This window comes from Schistocerca serialis, chromosome 8, assembly GCF_023864345.2.
Source record: "Schistocerca serialis cubense isolate TAMUIC-IGC-003099 chromosome 8, iqSchSeri2.2, whole genome shotgun sequence".
Lineage (NCBI taxonomy): Eukaryota > Metazoa > Arthropoda > Insecta > Orthoptera > Acrididae > Schistocerca > Schistocerca serialis.
The window spans coordinates 340,702,364-340,720,927 of record NC_064645.1 but is presented as its reverse complement, the minus strand read 5'-3'; the positions used below and the strand labels follow the sequence as shown (position 1 = coordinate 340,720,927).

The 18,564-nt window shown below is 40.6% G+C and overlaps 1 protein-coding gene across 4 annotated transcripts in view; it reads right to left on the bottom strand.

Annotated features, from left to right (window-relative positions):
* The window catches only part of LOC126416746 (multidrug resistance-associated protein 1), a 407,893-nt gene that overhangs the window by 163,267 nt on the left and 226,062 nt on the right, over positions 1-18,564 (bottom strand). For all 4 annotated transcript variants that reach the window (XM_050084584.1, XM_050084585.1, XM_050084582.1 and 1 more), the window contains exon 7: positions 13,381-13,500. In XM_050084584.1, coding sequence (XP_049940541.1) covers positions 13,381-13,500 — 120 coding nt within the window. The remainder of the gene's footprint in view (positions 1-13,380; positions 13,501-18,564) is intronic.

The window sequence follows — 18,564 nt, the reverse complement described above, 5'->3', positions numbered from 1 at the left end:
CCAAAGTCACATCCAGTGAAAATAGTAATGCAGGTATGGCAGCTATTGCTCATGTTTACAATTGCCATGAATATGTATGAAGTCTGCACTCTTAGGATGACTCATTTGACACATGGAATTGTACATCATTCCCTCCTCCCCATCAACCTGTTTGAGAACACGACTCTTCCCTGTTTGCACCAGTACTTAAAAACCACCCCTACCCAACAGCAACTGGTACTTCCAGATGCTACCAATACAGACAATAACAAACGATAGTCTCTTTCTAGGAAGCAACAATATTCACACTAATATTCAGAGCCATTCGATAGACAACTTATTAGATGTAATGGTTTCCAGTCTCAGGAGGTTTGAGAACTGTACTTCCACCCGAGGGGCACAACTAAGATATCTTAAGCAAATTATACCTACTTGCAGATGTTATTTGCTGCCTGACATCATTTATGGCTGGTCTCTACTGGACTAGAATTAGACATCACAGATTTAAGGAACAGAAGTCTAAGCATTGTTTTGAACAATGATCTTCAAGCTCTGTCAATGAAATGCCCAGTCAACCAGTGTCAACAGAGAGTCTGCTAAGAGAATACTAAATGCAAATATTTGTGCAGATTGGTTTTTTGAAATTTAGTTCAAACTGTACAGCCAATAGGTTGGTTTGTGTCCTCAGGTTGGGTATCCCAGACTCTAGTAGAGCTGATGTTGCCCACCTACTGCAGAAAGACATTGCTTTCTCAAAAGTGTGGGTTAAGCTCCTCAACACAAGGTTGTCACTGTCATTACAGCAAGTTTGTTTGTAGACATTATCACTGATAATGATATCTGGATGCTGGTCACTGAAAACAAGCAGCAAAACAGAGCAGAATGAACTGTTGTACCAGATGTAACTACCTAGTGCTGTGTGGCGATTTCAATGTTCATGGCTTTAGCTGTGGCACACTTATGCAGATAGTCTGGGACAAACTTTAGTTAAAATAATACAGGACAACCAGCTGCTTATCCTGAATGATCGATCTATGGTGTTATGCACGTTTCTAAAAGTAGTTGTTCTTTAGCGGACCTTCCTTTTATGTTTACCATCAACTGCCAATTTATCTATTTGGCCATTATTACAGCAGTTTTCAGTCCAAAGACTTGTTTCATGCATCTCTTTACATGAATCTATCCTGTGCAAGCTCCTTCCTTTTTGCGTTTACTGCAGCCTACATCCACGTAAACCTGCTTATTGTATTCAAACTTTGTCTCCCTCTGGAATTTTTACCCTCCACATTTCCTACCATTACAAAATCAAAGATTCCTTGATGCCTCAGTATGTGACTGTCAAATGACCTCTTCTTTTATAGTGAAGTTGTGTCATAAATTTATGTTCTCCTAATTCCATCAAACCATCTATCTTCAGGACTGTTATGTAGCATCACATTTCAAGAGCTTCTCTTACCTTTTCATCTAAACTGCGAACCCTCCATGTTTCACTTCTGTACGATGACACACTACATACGAATACCCTAAGAAAATATTTCCTAACACGTGTTATTGTAATTCTTATTACATGTTAACAAATTCTTGTTTTCCAAAACAGATTTCCTTGCTATTGTCAGTGCATTTTATATCCTCTCTACTTCTCCTATCACTAGTTGCTTTGTTCTCAAATAGTGAAACTTATTAACGACATTTAGCATCTCACTTCCTTGTGTAACTCCCCCAGTACTGCCCAATTTGAATTAAGTACCTTCCATTACCTTCGTTCCACTTTTGTTGTTCATCTTGTACCCTCTTTTCAAGACACTACTGCTCTCAAGTCTTTCAGAACATCTGACAGAATTACAATGTCATCAGCATGGTATGTTGGGATCTGGTAACTACTTTATGGCAGAAATATCCATGATCAAGGTATATAAGGAGGAGAATTTACTTAGATGCTACGAAGATCATAGCAAACACATTTATTCAGACAGCCAAGAAGCTCCGAAACCTCTATCAGCCCATGCAATGCGACCAAATTTTGTTGCAGAATGCCACAAAGTCCTTTTGAAGCTAAGAGAAAGCAACAGGGTAAATATGCTGTGTGTCTCCAATCAGTCAGGAATTAGTGGACCTGAACAAGATGACAGACTAGCCAGGGCAGGTGCGATTACTATTTACTGCACTGGAAACTGTCCAAACCTCACTAACGCAACTGTGAAATCAAAACCAAGAAAGGGGATCAGAAGGCAGCTTGCAGAATATTAGACTATGATCCAAACGAAATATGACACACTAATGATTCCATATGCATGTTCTAAGGGAAGTCCTCCAATAATGAGCTTTAACAGGTGACAGGCTGAACTCATGGGAGGGCTAATGACAAGCGATGAAAAATTTAAAGAAATAACCTACACACTCATGAGTACAGAGTAGGAGTAGGAGTAGGAGTAGGAGTAGGAGTAGGAGTAGGAGTAGGTCTATGTGGGGAGAGTGACCAATCTTCAAATGTAAGGCAATGAAGATCACACAACACAGGACATTCCAGTCATCAAGATGGTCGATTGGGAAGGGCGCAAGGGGGGGAAGAGGGACATGCGCACGCACAAAAATAACATGCAGAGGACTGATCGGCCAGTAGCTGTGTAGGGATCATGGGTTCTTACCAGGCTTAAGGACAGGAACCACACTACCAGCCCTCCACTGAGAGCACGAAACATCTTTGAGGCGAATATGGCTAAACACCTAGAACATGTATTGTTGGCATGGAGAATTAAGGTGTTGAAGCAATTGGTTACTGATAGAATCAGGGCCAGAAGCTGCATTGTGTGAAAAGGAGAGGACCAGAATGAGTTCCCATTCAGTAAAAGCTTTATTACAAGATTCCACCTGACAAGGGGTAAAACATGAATGGGAAGCTTTGGCCCACTATTTCTGGAGGAGGAAGTTAGTCGGATAGGCGGCTGACAAAGAAGTCATCACAAAATGGGACACAAGGAATTTGTGAGGACTGACAGATCCGTACGAAGGCCACCCAGGAAGGCAAGGTCTGAAATGGAAGCCTGGCAAAATTGGACGGTGTGGGGTGTAGTCCACGCCCATTACAAAGATACTGAAGGACCTAGGAAGGATACAAAGCATTCCCAACACACTTGCTTGCTCTGTTTGATTGAGTAACTGTCACTAAGGAGTTTGAAAATAGAAAGACTGGTGGTGAACAGTTGCCACTTAAGGTGTTGCAAGGCTCAACAGTGATGGCAATGGCTGTGCTCTACCACGGGATCAGCTAGCAGCGAAACTAGCACGGCAAGTAGCGTACGGCAATGCTGGCGACACGAATAATTTTATCTGGCACATCACAAATTACTTCTTTAATACACCTGACAAAGGTATATAGGGCTAATCAGCACAATAGAAAACCCTGTGGAATAACTTGCCATCCGGAGGTGGCAAGGGAATGAGAGAATTAACAAGAAGAGGTCACTAATGCAGAGGTCATTGTGCGGCAACCAGTGTGAGGAAGAGAGAATGGTAGAGGATGCGATTGGAAGATCAATGGCAGAGAATGTGTCCTAAATGGCACTAAAATGTTTACATGAACCATCATTAAGAAAGCCAAGGTTTGTTCCACACGAACCTTTTCTATGAAGATATCCAGACACAACGAAAAAGCACCGCCCACAGTGACAAGCATTAAAATCCCCAAGGAGGAGGAAATGAGGAAGGAGTTGCTGAAGGAGGGCACTTGGGACATAGGGCATAGGCGGCTTGTCAGGAGGGAGAGAGAGATTTCATCCATGACCACAGAGACCAAATGGTCCTGGGTGGCAGCAACTTCCAATGCAGTATGAAGGGGGATCCACATACTAACGACGCCCGTACTGGCCAATGTGCTGACTCCACTCAAAGCCCTTAAAGGGCAGATCCAGTTCTTACAAAGCACAAAATCTGCAAGGGATCGGTGAGTGGGCATCAATAAAATGAGATTCTTGAAAAATGACAAGTTGTACAGCAAATGAAATAAGGTACTGCAACTCTGGCAGAGGACTGTAGTATCCATTACAACTCTACTGAATAAGCACAGAATGCAGTACAGTTGAAGAGGAATGGACATCCCTAAAAAGGGCAATAACGGAATTTGGGAAGGAAAACATAGGCAATAGAAGGTAACTGCAAAGAAACCATGCGTAACAAAAAATATACTTCAATTGATTGATGAAAGGAGGAAATACAAAAATGTACCAGGAGAGTCAAGAATACAGAAATACAAGTCGCTGAGGAATGAAATAAATAGGAAGTTCAGGGAAGCTAAGACAAAATGGCTGCATGGAAAATGTGAAGAAATCTAAAAAGAAAAGATTGTCAGTAGGACTTACTCAGCATAGAGGGAAGTCAAAACAACCTTCGGTGACATTAAAAGCAAGGGTGATAACATTAAGAGTGCAATGGGAATTCCACTGTTAAATGCAGACAAGAGAGCAGATAGGTGGAAAGAATACATTGAAAGCCTCTACGATGAGGAAGATTTGTCTGATGGGATAGAAGAAGAAACAGGAGTCTATTTAGAATAGAAAGGGGACCTGGTATTAGAATCAGAATTTCAAAGAGCTTTGGAGGACTTAGGATCAAATAAGGCAGAAGAGATAGATAACATTCCATCAGAATTTCTAAAATCATTGGAGGAAGTGGCAACAAAACGACTATTCACGGTGTGTAGAATGTATGAATCTGGCGACATACCATCTGACTTTTGAAAACATCATCATCCACACAATTCTGAAGATGGCAAGAACTGTCGAGTGCGAGAATTGTCACACAATCAGCTTAACAGCTCATGCGTACAAGTTACTGGCAAGAATAATATACAGAAGAATGGAAAAAATGAGGATGTGCTAGATGACTATCAGTTTGGCTTCAAGAATGGTAGAGGCATGAGAGAGGCAATTCTGGTGTTGCGGTTAATAATGGAAGCAAGACTAAAGAAAAATCACAACGCGTTCATAGGATTTGTCAACCTGGAAAAAGCGTTCAACAATGTAAAATGGTGTTATATGTTTGAAATTCTGAGAAAAATAGGGGTAAGCTATAGGGAGAGATGGGTCTCACACAATATGTACAACAGCCAAGAGGGAATAATAAGAGTCGACAACCAAGAACGAAGTGCTCATATTAAAAAGGGTGTCAGGCAAGGGTTTAGTCTTTCGCTCCTACTGTTCAATCTGTATATCAATGAAGCAATGATGGAAATAAAAGGAAGGTTCAGAAGTGGAATTAAAATTCAAGGTGAAAGGATATCAGTGATATTATTTGTTGATCACATTGCTATCCTGAATGAAAGTGAAGAATAATTGCATGATCTGCTGAATGGAATGAATCGTATAATGAGTACACAGTATGGAGTGAGAATAAATCAAAGAAAGACAAAGGTAATGAGAAGTAGTAGAAATGAGAACAGCAAGAAACATAATATCAGGATCGATGGTCACGAAGTAGATGAAGTTAAGGAATTCTGCTTCCTAGGCAGTAAAATAACGAGTGATGGATGGAGCAAGGAGGACATTAAAAGCAGACTAGCAATGGCAAAAAGGGCATTCATGGCCAGAGAAGCCTACTAATATCAAATATCGGCCTTAATTTGAGGAAGAAATTTCTGAGAATGTACGTCTGGAGTGAAACATTTACTGTGGGAAAACTGGAACAGAAGAGAATTGAAGCGAACAGTGATATGGCAGAAACAGAATGCTCATTAGGAATGACCTAAAAAAACACCTGATACTGAAGAAGTGTTTCCCATACTTGGAAAATTATATCCAATATTGAAACGTAAATACTCAAACCAAGATTTTTGCCAATGTAGTAACAGTAAATTACGATGATTAGAGACAGTAAGATAGGACTGGCAATGGATGACTAATGAGCAACTCCCCTCTACCTAGTGTTTCCCTCTCCAACTCTACTCACACAGTGTCATTGAGGCCCTGCCACACCATAAGGTTCATTTGTTTATCAGCTATCATCGGGGAAAGGGGGCCAGGGGAATGGTTCTGGAGCATCTCAGACTGTTTATACAACTTAGAACAAGCATCATTCTTTCCTTGGTCTCCTTGCCCTCCCCTCTTTATTCAGATTTACTCTCCTTTACATTGCACTATAATTACGATTGCCGTTTTGCTTATCACTGTGGCTATTACTCCATGTGATTCTGGTTGTTACTGTGGCTATTTTTCTATTACAGTTCTTGAGAATATTGAAAAGAAAGACTATTGAAAACTGTGTATTCAATGAGGAATGGGAAATTGATCTCATAATGAATGATGTGTTAGAGTGGATAAGGGAAAAAAAAAAAAAAAAAAAAAAAAAAAAGTAATGGAAGAGTTGCCTGAACCATCAAGTCTTGAAGAAAACAGTTTAACTGCATCACATACGGTATGTTTAAAAGTAGCAAAAGTTTGTATTCATCTGACAATAACAGGCAGCGACTTTCAACTGAAATGTCCTGTCCTATAAGGGAATAATGTAGTATGTGTCGAGCACAAGTCATGATGCAGGAACAATAACATGCAGAATTTTGTATGTGGCCATGGGTCATGCACAGATAGCCGAAGCAGGTACAGCGGCCGCTCATGTAAAGCAAGAAATGCAGGTTTGAATCCTGGTCTGGCTCAAATTTTCATGTCATTATTCCCTTATACAGCTGATGGTTGTTTGTATTCGTAACTGCGAATAGGTTTCGTGTAGATCGGAAACGCTTCAGCAATGTACTCTTGAATGAATGAGCAACAGAAGTGGCAAAGGCATTTTATAATGATGGTGGTGCTTAACATTTTAAAACAGTTACTGTCATGTAATACTGCAAAAGCTGTAATTCTTGATACGGACCATAGAACAGAAGAGAAACTAAACAATTTAACTGCTAACTGTCTGTGTCATTCTTGGTGTGACAACGAGAGAGAAGTCCAATCAAAATTACTTATAGCTGATGCCTGTCACTTGCTGCTACTGTGTTGCCACATCGGCTGCCAGCTACCGATCAGTTACAGGTAACACAAACTTGGTGGCAAGTCACTTCACACACATAGTTAATGTGTCGGAGCAATGCTGGATGCGGACGCCACGTGGTATGATGGAAATGCAAGATGCTCTGTCAACAGCCAACGTTAAGTGACCAATGACTAACTGTGGCAGGTAATGCATTTTGTAGCCCTGTCTTAATCTAACCACAAACTCAAGATTTGCAATGTATATGAGAAAAAGCAGTAACAGTCAGTGGCCAAACTAAATTCATGATCGCTTTGTTCACAGTGATTAAAGCTAACCCCTTTGAGCAAATTCAAGACAGAAAAAAAAAAATCAGTTTCAGCACTAAAAAACAAATTATAATTTCATGCAGTCATTCACTGGCTACCTGAAACTATCCTCACACTGACTACATGAACTGCCACTTTACCAACCAATGAGCAGTCCTCATTGGCACTTTGTTGGGAGATTATAGATGATGCAGGCAGAGTCCAAATGAAGAAAGAATGATATGAGGAAAAATAAAAGTAAATAAAAAAAGTTAATACAATAATGAAAATGAAGTAACAAAGTATTATAACTTTTAATAAAATTACATTTAAATCAATTAACTGAAGGCACAGTCCATATCAATTCAGGCAGGCTACAAAAAAATCTTAACCTTCATAGTCTCTGTTGTTATTGAATTTAGCGTATGTTAAAATGAAGGACTAAGTAAGGAACATGTATTTTTGTTTTCTCCAAAAACATTTCTGGTCCAAGATACAGTCCTCCAAAGATGACACTGTGCATACCATTTTGAAGATGTCTATTTTGGAAAAAATTTTAAAATGCTGTATCTCTGGAACAGTTCTAGATATTTTGTTGGTTTTTTTTTTTTATTTGAGAGAGAATTGCTTTATGACTACAAAGAAATCCTCTGTTTGGACTTATCTGTCAAAGTTCTTTTACTATAGCATTCTGAATTTTTATAATTTATAGAATTTTTTCCAAAAATGCCAATCCATAAAATTTTATTAGTACCATACAGTTCTACGAGGGTTGTTTTTAAGTAAGGGCCATTCGCGCGTATAGTCCCGTAGTTCGCGCGGACGCCGCAACAAGCCACCGCGCCACTTGCCGGCGTCCTTCCCGTGCACACTGATGCAAGTTGCAGCTCTGTAGCTGACATGTACACATCGCTGTGCTACTTTATAATGTTTACGATTATTGAATCGCCCGCCGCATGTGAGATACGGTCAGTGATACGTTTTTTGACCGCGAGAAGCCTATCAGCTGCAGAAATTCATCGTCAGTTAACAGAAGTTTATGGCTTGAATGCAATGAGTGAAGGTAAAGTGCATCAATGGGTTAGAGAGTTTAATAATGGCCGTCAAAACGTCCATGACGAAGAACGCTCAGACCGGCCCTCTGTGATCACTGATGATATGGTGGCTGCAGTCGAAACAAAGATTCGCGAGGACAGAAGATTCACAATTTCCACTCTTTCTTTGGAATTTCCAAAAGTTTCAAGATCGGTTTTGTACAAAATTGTGTCTGAAAACCTAAACTTTAAGAAACTGTGTTCTCGGTGGGTACCCAGACTCCTCACAGAGGACCACAAAGGGAAGAGATTTGCCACTTCATTGGACTTTTTGATTTGTTACGAGGAAGAAGGGGATGACATGTTGAGTCAAACTGTCACTGGAGATGAAACATGGGTATCCCATATCACTCCCGAAAGCAAGTGACAATCGATGGAATGGCGACACATAACCTCGCCCGTCAAGGTCAAAGCCAAACAGACGCTGTCAAAGCGCAAGATTATGGCAACTGTGTTCTGGGACCTCTGTGTTTTGCTAGTGGACTTTATGCCCCGAGGAACGACAATCAACTCAGATGCCTTCTGTGGAACTCTAAAGAAACTCCTCAGAGCAATTCAAACCAAAAGGCGCAGCATGCTGACAAAAGGAGTTTTGCTCCTGCACGATAACGCTAGGCCTCACACCTCTCAAAAGACTCGGGATTTGATTGATTCTTTTGGCTGGGAAGTTTTGGACCATGCACCATACAGCCTCGACCTTGCTGCTAGCCATTTTCACCTTTTCCGGTACCTGAAACACCATCTTGGCAGGCAGCGCTTCAATGACGACGACGAAGTGAAAGCGGCTGTGAACTCTTGGCTGTTGAAGCAGGCGGCCGAATTCTTTGAAGAGGGAATTAAAAACTTAGTTGTACGGTATGACAAGTGCTTAAATAAACGAAGCAACTATGTAGAAAAATAGGTAAAAGTGTGTAGAATCAGAAAATAAAAGTTTTTTTACAAAACTATTTGTATCTTTTTTAAAAATAAAAATGGCCCTTACTTAAAAAATACCCTTGTACATTCCCTGAAAAGGAGAGCTTCCACTTTAAGGTTGAACAGGTTTTATAAACAACTGAAATTTTTGTCATACATAAAACATGTTTTATTATTACATCATCACATAACAGGCTCATAAAAATCAAAACCTAGCCTTATTTAACATAATTTTAGTTTTGAAAGATGAGTAAGAGACTCATTTTTCAAGCATTTTGAATGGTTCCAAAATGTATGTGAAAGGTCCAAAGACTTAAAGGTTTTATTTAATTAATACAACTTCTTACCACTCTGTTTTGCACTGGAATTAGCCAGTCAATGAACTAAAAATGTGTTCCACTCCTTCAGTATCTTCCTTTGATATAAAGTGATGCCTTCCTGTTGTACCAATAGGAACTGGAGCACTTACAGTCTTCAAAACATTGTGAACAGGAAATGAGCACTGATGGCGTTGTTGCTGTCCTTCAGCTGGAAAACTAAATCCAGCAGCTGGTCGATGTGGAAGCATGAAGTTCACTACAATTTCATTTAACTCCTAACTTGTGTCTATAATCTCTGCAATCCAACAGTCACAGTCATACATACACGCCACAAACATCCCTTTCTCAGGTTGTTAATCTGAATATTATCCTGCTGTTTCTGCGGTGTTGGCCGAAAGAATGAAATTTCTTCTTTCTTGCTCTTTAAAGTGCACACAATAGGAGTTCGCTCATCATTTAAGTCCAAAAATGTGTCTTCTGAAGTCCTTTCACAGGAGTAGTTTGTTTGGACCATTGTTCTTTTTTCTGTTCACAGAATTCTTCGATTTCCTCTTTGAACAAGTGAATGAGGGCTGTGGATGTGGAAGATTTCACAACTCTCGTAAAATCCCCAGTATTCTGAATTGCTGCTGTATTTGGTCTGGAAAGGTAATGTTTTGTAGCATGGTCCTTCAAGCAAGCCTCCTACACTATCACAAGGCCCCTTTCCATGACCAGCAGCACTGTATACCCAGTCAGTTGACACAAGCGACTTACTCAATTCTAACAGCTGGTAATGATTTTTAAAACGTCTAAGAGAACCATTAGAAATAATAATATCTTCACTCCCTGTTTGCAGTTGAAGAATTTTGCCCATTGCTAGCAAAGCACATGCTGAGTCATGTCCTGTGTCATCACTTATAATTATGACATTTGTGGTCTTGTTTTGAAAATATGTCACTCCTGTAAAAATTGAAACCGGGTCATTACTCCAATGATACCCTTGTACTTCTTGTGGTAGGATTACAGACCAGATCTCAGCAAAATCACAGTGAAGTACTGAACATAGTTCTTCAGTCTGTACACACCCTTTCACTTCTGCAATGTGGTGCTGTTGCAATTTCTTCAGATGCTGGTGTGTTACTGCTTTCACTGACCACTTACCAAGTTCATCAATGAAACTGTCAAAGGTAACAGTTACCTTCACTAGTTGATTTTTCCTCTGATGTCACATATGTAATTTCTGCAGAGTTATCTGCTACGTCTTCTCGGCCAAGTGTCTGTAAAGACAGTCCTCCCATTCCAGGGCAGTCACCACATTCTTGAAACAAACAAGTGTCTCACTGTACATCACAGACTTCTAATGACTTCACACGATAAACCAAGGTGTCACATGTCACACGCTTCAGTAAGTTCTTCAACGTTACCACCACAATGTTCAAATAGGTTTGTTTATAAATAAATAAATCTTCCGCTACCATACACGATTTTTCAAGTGCGGGTTTTTTGTGTGTGTTAAGTCACTTCTTTTGATGTTGTCCATTTATAATGGATCAAATCAGACAATGTTCAAAATTTGTGCAGCACACACATAAATAGACATCTCTAGGTGGGAGTGGAACTACCCACTTAGGTCATAGTGCATAAAATTTTGATCTTCCAATATGTGAAGCTGTATAGTTGCTGTTATAAATTGTAAAAGTTTCCTTAATACTGCGAATCTTGTACCTCTTCACTTTCGCAACTTTTTGGCCTTCGACTGTTACAGTTATAGTGTCTTTTTGTTGGCACTCTGGTGAGAATAGTCCCATTTCTTTTCCAGATAAATTGACTGCACTATTTGACCTTGTGCTGCTTCTACAGGATGACCATAATAGGAGTCTGGTCTTCAAAAAGACTCCTCTTACAGACTCACATTTCTTGATTTGTCTACCATGCACTTTGATACTGATGGAATGCGGTTCAACATTGTTTTCTTTGAATATGTCTCTGGAACTTGCACATTTTCACTGTAGTATGCACAGTATTCAACAGCTGAATTTATATTTGTGAAAAATTCATGGCAAGAGGTGCAAGAGTTCTTTGGTTCATTTTCTTCTTAAGATGGAATTTCTACTTTGAAGAGTGTGGTCAATTTTGCTGCAGTGTATTCATCCACAGCTTTAGTAATTTCTCTGCACTTTCTTGATGCATAGAGATTATGACTCGACTTCAATGACCACAGTTTCTTAACAGGACTGACACCGACCTCTGCACCGGTTGTTGACTGATTCAGGGTATTTAATCCTTTCTGTATTGGTGCAGAATCTGCACGATCTGCACCATGGGAGGCTTCACCTTCTTCAGATACTACCAATGCTGTTATTCTGTCAAAACTTTTAGAACACAAATAGTCATCACTGGAAACATCTTCACTTTGCAACACAGTCTTCAAAAGAGAACACTTATTCCCAAACTGAACAAAGTCTGTTTTTTTTGTGTTTGTTTGTCTTATCACTCTTTTATGGATATGCAGATAGTTAACACACTTCACTCTCCCATGGCTCCAGTCAGAAGACATTTCGAACAGTCCTAATCACAAAATATACTGCAACTGCGTCAACTGGCAAATTCCTCACGAAAACACAGAACTCACTGGATGGTCTCAGATTTCTTAGAAGCCTCTTCAGTAAACAAATTATCACTGAACAACTACAATACAGAAACCTGCAGTGAACAACCATGATAAACTGCAAGAAACTACACCAAAGTTAAGAAATATCTGCAACAATGAAAGTGAAAAGTAAGAACGGCAACAAAGAAAGTGATAAGAAATAACTGCAACAAAGACAATAGAATTAAACACTGCAACAAAGAAATTAGTAAGAAACAACTTCAGTGGAGACATACATTACCCTTGAGAGTTAAAAAAAATGATTTTCTTTTTGAAACAAAGCCTGTCCAACTTAAAAGTGGAAGCTCTCCTTTGCAGAGAATACAGTACTATGTGGTACTAATCAACAGAAGAAAATATCTAACTTGTCTGGATTGGCACTTCTGGAAAAAAAATTTCTATACATTATTAAAAAATTCAGAAGGTGACAGTAAAAGAACTCTGACAGACATGTCCAAACGGAGGATACCATTGTAATTATAAAGTAATTACCTTTCAAATTAAAAACAAAACAAAAAAAATATATCTAGAACTGTTACAGAGGTACAGGATTTTAAAAAATTTTCCAAAATTCACATCTTCAAAATGATGTTCACAGTGTCATCTTTGGAGGTCTGTATCTTGGGGCAGGAATTTCTTTTGAGAAAACAAAAAAATACGTATTCTTTACTTACTCCTGAATTTTAACATATGCTAAATTCAATTACATCCGAGACTACGAAGGCAGCCCCCAGCCTGAAGTGATGCAGATTATGCCCGAATAAAAATAATAATTAAGGTATTTCAATTACATTTAGAAATAAAAGAAAGATTCCACTGTATTTCGCGAGACACAAACATATACTCTTTCACACAAACGATTAAGGCACTGACCACTGTGCTGTGCTACATTCCATACTGACTGTCAGTGTAATATTTATGACTCTGGTACCCAAGTAGCAACGATGAACTGCAGCCTTCCAAATTTGGCTTTACGTAATGTTATGCAACATTTACCTAATGTAAGTCAGTCTCTCTGACCACATTAGCTGTATACGTGACACTGAATCGTATTAGTGTGGAAGAAACCAGTAGGGTTTGGTTAGTGCTGTGTATGAAGCGCGTGTGTGTGTGTGTGTGTGTGTGTGTGTGTGTGTGTGTGTGCGCACGCGCGCCCATATCTTTTTCATACTCACCTCAACCGTAGGATATTCAGAGAATCTTGGAGCGGCATCGGCGAAACAACTCAGGACTAATATCACCAATATTAGAGGGTAATATATCATATATGAAATGAATGAAAATGCTGGTTCAAACTGCAAAAAAATAAAAAATTAACACTGTAAAACATATACAGAGGATTTTACTAATACTGCAACTATGCTACTAACACAACACAGAGTACTTTGTCATTAATTTACAAATTGCATAGGCGCCAAATCCTCAAACAGGAATTTGCCACAAATCATATTATCTCCTTTTATAGTCAATAATAAGGACAGTAAAAATAATTTTATTTCATTTTTACAACAATAAGAAATGGATAGATTGCTTCCTGCAGCATAGAAGAGGTACCCAGTCATAGGCAGGGACATACAAAGCAATTGCTCATTGCTCAACATCACACACACACACACACACACACACACACACACAGCATCTGACATGAGCAGCAGTCTGCTGGGGTAGGTTGTGGGGGTAAGGAGGCAGCATGGAGTGGGTAAAAATAGGGATTGCAAAGCAGATGTGGGGAAGATACTGTGCTGCCAGTGGGAGTATGAAGATACGTCGAGAGGACAGGATTGGTTTCTACGTGCGAAGTCAGGGGGCTGTTCTCGGCAATGAGGATGGCAGACGAGATAAGTAGAGTAGGGGACGAGACTAGTAGGAGTGTTGGTGGGATAGATGGTATGTGTAGTTCTGGAGCGGCAGCAGGGAAGGTGAATAACAAGAGACATGCAGACAGATAGCTTGTTAGTTGTCAGGCCCCACATAGGAAGCAGCACAATGGCTGCTTATTCTGCAGATCACATGGCTGCTTTCACAGGTATCCCTGCCTTTGATGGGGTTGGAAATGCTTGTGGCAGGATTGCACGAAGTGACAGTGGAACAGTGTATAAAGTAAATCTTGCATCTTTATCTATTGTGGAGCAGTGGTGGGGTAGGGAGGGACAAGGATATCGCATAGCTTATGTGGGTGGCAGAATAACACTGTAGGAGTGATGGGGAGGATGATCCCTATTTCTGGGCACAAAGAAGATCTGAACCCTGTCAGAGAATCTGATTTAGTTTCTCCATTCAAGAAGAGTGCTCTTTTGTTGCCAAGCTGTGGGTGTCACGGAGGGTGATTGAAGAGACAAGGCATGGTATATGTGTTTCTGTACTCGGTTGGGAGGGTAATTTCTGTCTGTGAAGGCCTCAGTGAGACCCTTAGCATATTTGGAGAGGAACAGCTCATCACTACAGATGCAATGATCTTGGGTGGCTCTCTGGAAGGAACTTCTAGGTATGTAACAGGTGGAAGCATTGAAGTGGAGGTATTGGTGGTAGGTTTGATGTGGATGTAGCCATCCTCGAGTTGAAGGTCACCATTGAGAAAGGTGATTTGTGGGTTCAGGATGACCAGGTAAAGCAAATGGGGATGGTGGAGAAGTGTTGAGATTCTGGCAGAGTGTTTATTCAGTGTCTTCACCCTCCATCTGGATCATGGAGATGTCATTAGTGAATCTGAACTGGTGAGTAGCTTACGATTCTGGGTGGTTGGAAAGGATTCCTCTAGATGGCCTGTTAATAGGTTGGCATAGGAAGATGCCTATCACTGCACCACCAAATTGTTTGTAGCTGATGCCTTTGGAGGAAAGGTATTTATATGAGTGAGGATATAGTCGGTCATAGCCACTATGCAGGAGGCCATAGATTGGGGTCAGTGGGGCACAGGGATAGGAAGTATTCAATAGCAGTAAGGTCAGGAGCATTGGGGACAGTATAGAAGGATATGGCACTGTCAGTGATGAGCAGGTCAGCAAGTGCTGTGGGGAGTTGGTGGAGGAAATGGATAGTGTCATATATCGAAGGGTAGATTATGTGCAAGAGGCTGAAGGTGTTTATCAATTAGAGCAGACATTGCACAGTAACCTATCACAAGCCACAAAGGAGCATCCTGGGTGGTTGGGTCTATTGACTTTAAGAAGCAAATCATGAAGCATGAGAGCGACTCAGGAGAGATGTTCTGGGACTGATCTAAGGATTTGAGGGGGAATCAAAAATCCTACTATATTTCAAGCATGGGGTCATTGTGGCAGAGTTTCTAGGTGAATGTATCTGATAGTTGGCAGAGCCCCTCCACCAAGTAAACCTTGCAGTTAAAAGCCACAGTGGTGGGGCCTTTGTCAGCAGGTAAGATTTTATGTTTGGGAATATTGATGAGGCATGTTTTGAGGTTCCAAAAATTCTCAACCTTGACTTGCAATGAGTCCCAAAATCACTAAATATGGAACCCAACCCTACAGCCTCAGAAGGAAATGCTATCCACCATGTAAATATTAATCCTGACCTTACAAACCTACCTACCTACCTACCTACCTACCAACAAAGATTTTCCACTGTTATGAACTGTGGAGATAACCTGCTGGAGGAACTCTGCCTACTGAGAAGTCCACCTACAAACCATGCCAGTGGCCCCACGTCTCAAATCCAGCAGGATCGTCAGTCCCTCACATCCCTTGGCCCATTCCATAACCTCTTATCTGACACTCTCTCATTTGCCTCGCCCCCACCACTCCCCTCACTCCTATCTTCTACATGCTACCTTACATCCACAAACCCAACCATCCAGGACACCATATTGTGGCCAGTTACTGTGCCCCAAAGAGAATCTCTGCTCTCATGGACCAGCACCTTCAGCCTATTACCCTTAACCTATCCTCCTGTGTCTAAGACACCAACCACTTCCTCCACCAACTTTCCACAGTTCATGTTCCTTTAGCACACTAATATCCCCAATGTTCATGCTGCTATTGAACATGACCTTTGCCATCACCCGACTGACTCCGGACCTACAACCCCCTTTGTCGTCACCACGACCCACTATATCATCACTCACGATTACTTCTCGTTCGAAGTCTCCACCTACAAACAAATTTATGGTACAGCAATAGGCACTCGTATGGTACCATCCTATACCAACCTGCTGATGGGTCATCTGGAAGAATCCTTCCCAGCCAACCAAAATCATAAACCCCTCATATGTATAAGATTCAATGATATTCATTATCCAGATCGAGGGTGAGGACATCCTAACCAAATTCTTCCAGAACCTCAACAGCTTCTCCTCCATTTACTTCATGTGGCCCTCCTAAACCCAACAAGACCTTCCTCTATGTCAATCTACAACCGAAGGATGGCTATATTAGTACCTAAGTCCACATAAAACCTACCAACAATACCTCCGCTTGAAGAGCTATCACCCATTCCACACCAGGAAGTCCCTCCCATACTGCCTAACCACATGTTGCCCGATCTGTAATCATGAGCAGTACCTCTTAAAATATGCCAGGAACTTCACTGAGGCCTTCACAGACCAAATTATCTTCCCAATGTCGTCTAAAAACAGGTCTCCTAAGCCGTGTCTCGCCAATTACCTATCATACCTCACATACCCACAGTCCAGCCCCAAAGGAGCACTCTTCTCTTGACTTAGTACCACCCAAGAGAACACACTACATACTCCACAATGATTTAGACTCCCTCTCATACTGCTCCAAAATGAGAAATTTTGTCCCCACACTTCCTATAGTGGTATTCCACTGGCCACAGGAACTACACAGTATCCTTATCCATGCCTACTCCACCACTGCTCCCAACCCATTGCCTCATGACTCATCTCCCCAAAACAGATGTAGATGCGAGACCTGTCACATGTGTCCTCACTCCCACTTACTTCCGTCCTGTCACAGTTGTCTCTTGCTCCATCAAAGGCAGGGCTTTGTGTAAAAGCAGTAATGTGACCTACAAACTAAGTTGCAACTATTAGGCTGCTTTCCTCATGGAAATGAAAACTAAAAAGCTGTCTGTGTACATGAATGCCTACTGTCAAACTATGTCCAAGAGAAAACTGGACCATCCACTTGCTGAACAGCTGCCCAACACAATGTGCCTCACCTCAATGACTCCTTCACAGCCTGCACCATGTGAATTCTTCCTACCAACATCAGCTTTACTGAAATGCGCAAGTGGGAACTTTCCCTATAATGTATGCTTCATTCCCTTACCCCCCCCCCCCTCCCCCAGCATCTCAACCTTCACCAATCCTCCATCTACCTTCGCCCTTCCCTCATCCCACTCCAGCACTACTCATTTTCTTTCCCACAAATGCACCTGCAAGTCTATTCTTCATCTCTACTTCTCTTCTGTCACCGCTGTTCCTTCTCCCCCTGTTCATCATCACAACCTCCCAACTTGGCACCTAGCAGCCCATCCTACCACCCCATGTCATCTCTTTCACCAGCATCCAACCCCAGCATATCACTACTCACATTAAATGCAGTCACAATCTGGCTCCAGCGCCCAGCGACAGTGGCCATGTGTATGCAAAGTGGTAGTGTGGTTATTATTATTATTATTATTATTATTATTATTATTATTATTATTATTACAATGACAATGATTGTGTGCATATGTTTTCTGTTTTGAGACAATTACCTTTTTGTCAGAGCGCTTAAATGTTCAGCAGAGTACTACATTGTGCCTGTCTGCAACTCAACACCTGGTCTATTTGGAGAGTAGCAACCCATCCTTTTCCCATTATTGTTATTTTATTTAAACTTCAATAGATTGAATTGTTTGTTTTGTAATTTGTAGTAAATAAACATTATTGTTATCGTATGACCTGGGATTCAAGTTTACGCCAAAGACAGCAACCAAGCACAGGTAGTATCATTTTCTTATACTTCAACTTCTTAAACTATCGATTATTTCAATTGTTACTGACACGTTATGAAGACAAATAATTTCTGAACCTTTTTTCAGCACTTCAGCAGCTAAAATTCTGAATAGAAGGAATAGACAATGTTTGTTAGTAAAATTCTTATCACTAACGGTCACCTATAACATGCAGATAAAGTTACCTACATTTTTACTCTTACTTCATGTCTAAGGGTAACCCAGTGATTCTTTTAAGATTTCAGAATGTTTAACAGTAACTTAAGAATAATTTTACCTCATGCATTTTATCCCCATTAATGAAGAAAAATGCATTTCAGGAAGTATTATACTTTATTTACCTCTAATAACACAAAACACCAAGCTACTTAGTTGTCCTTCATAATGAGTTTCTGCCTAAGGATCATGCCTGATATTATGTCCTGAGAACAGCAGTGTCA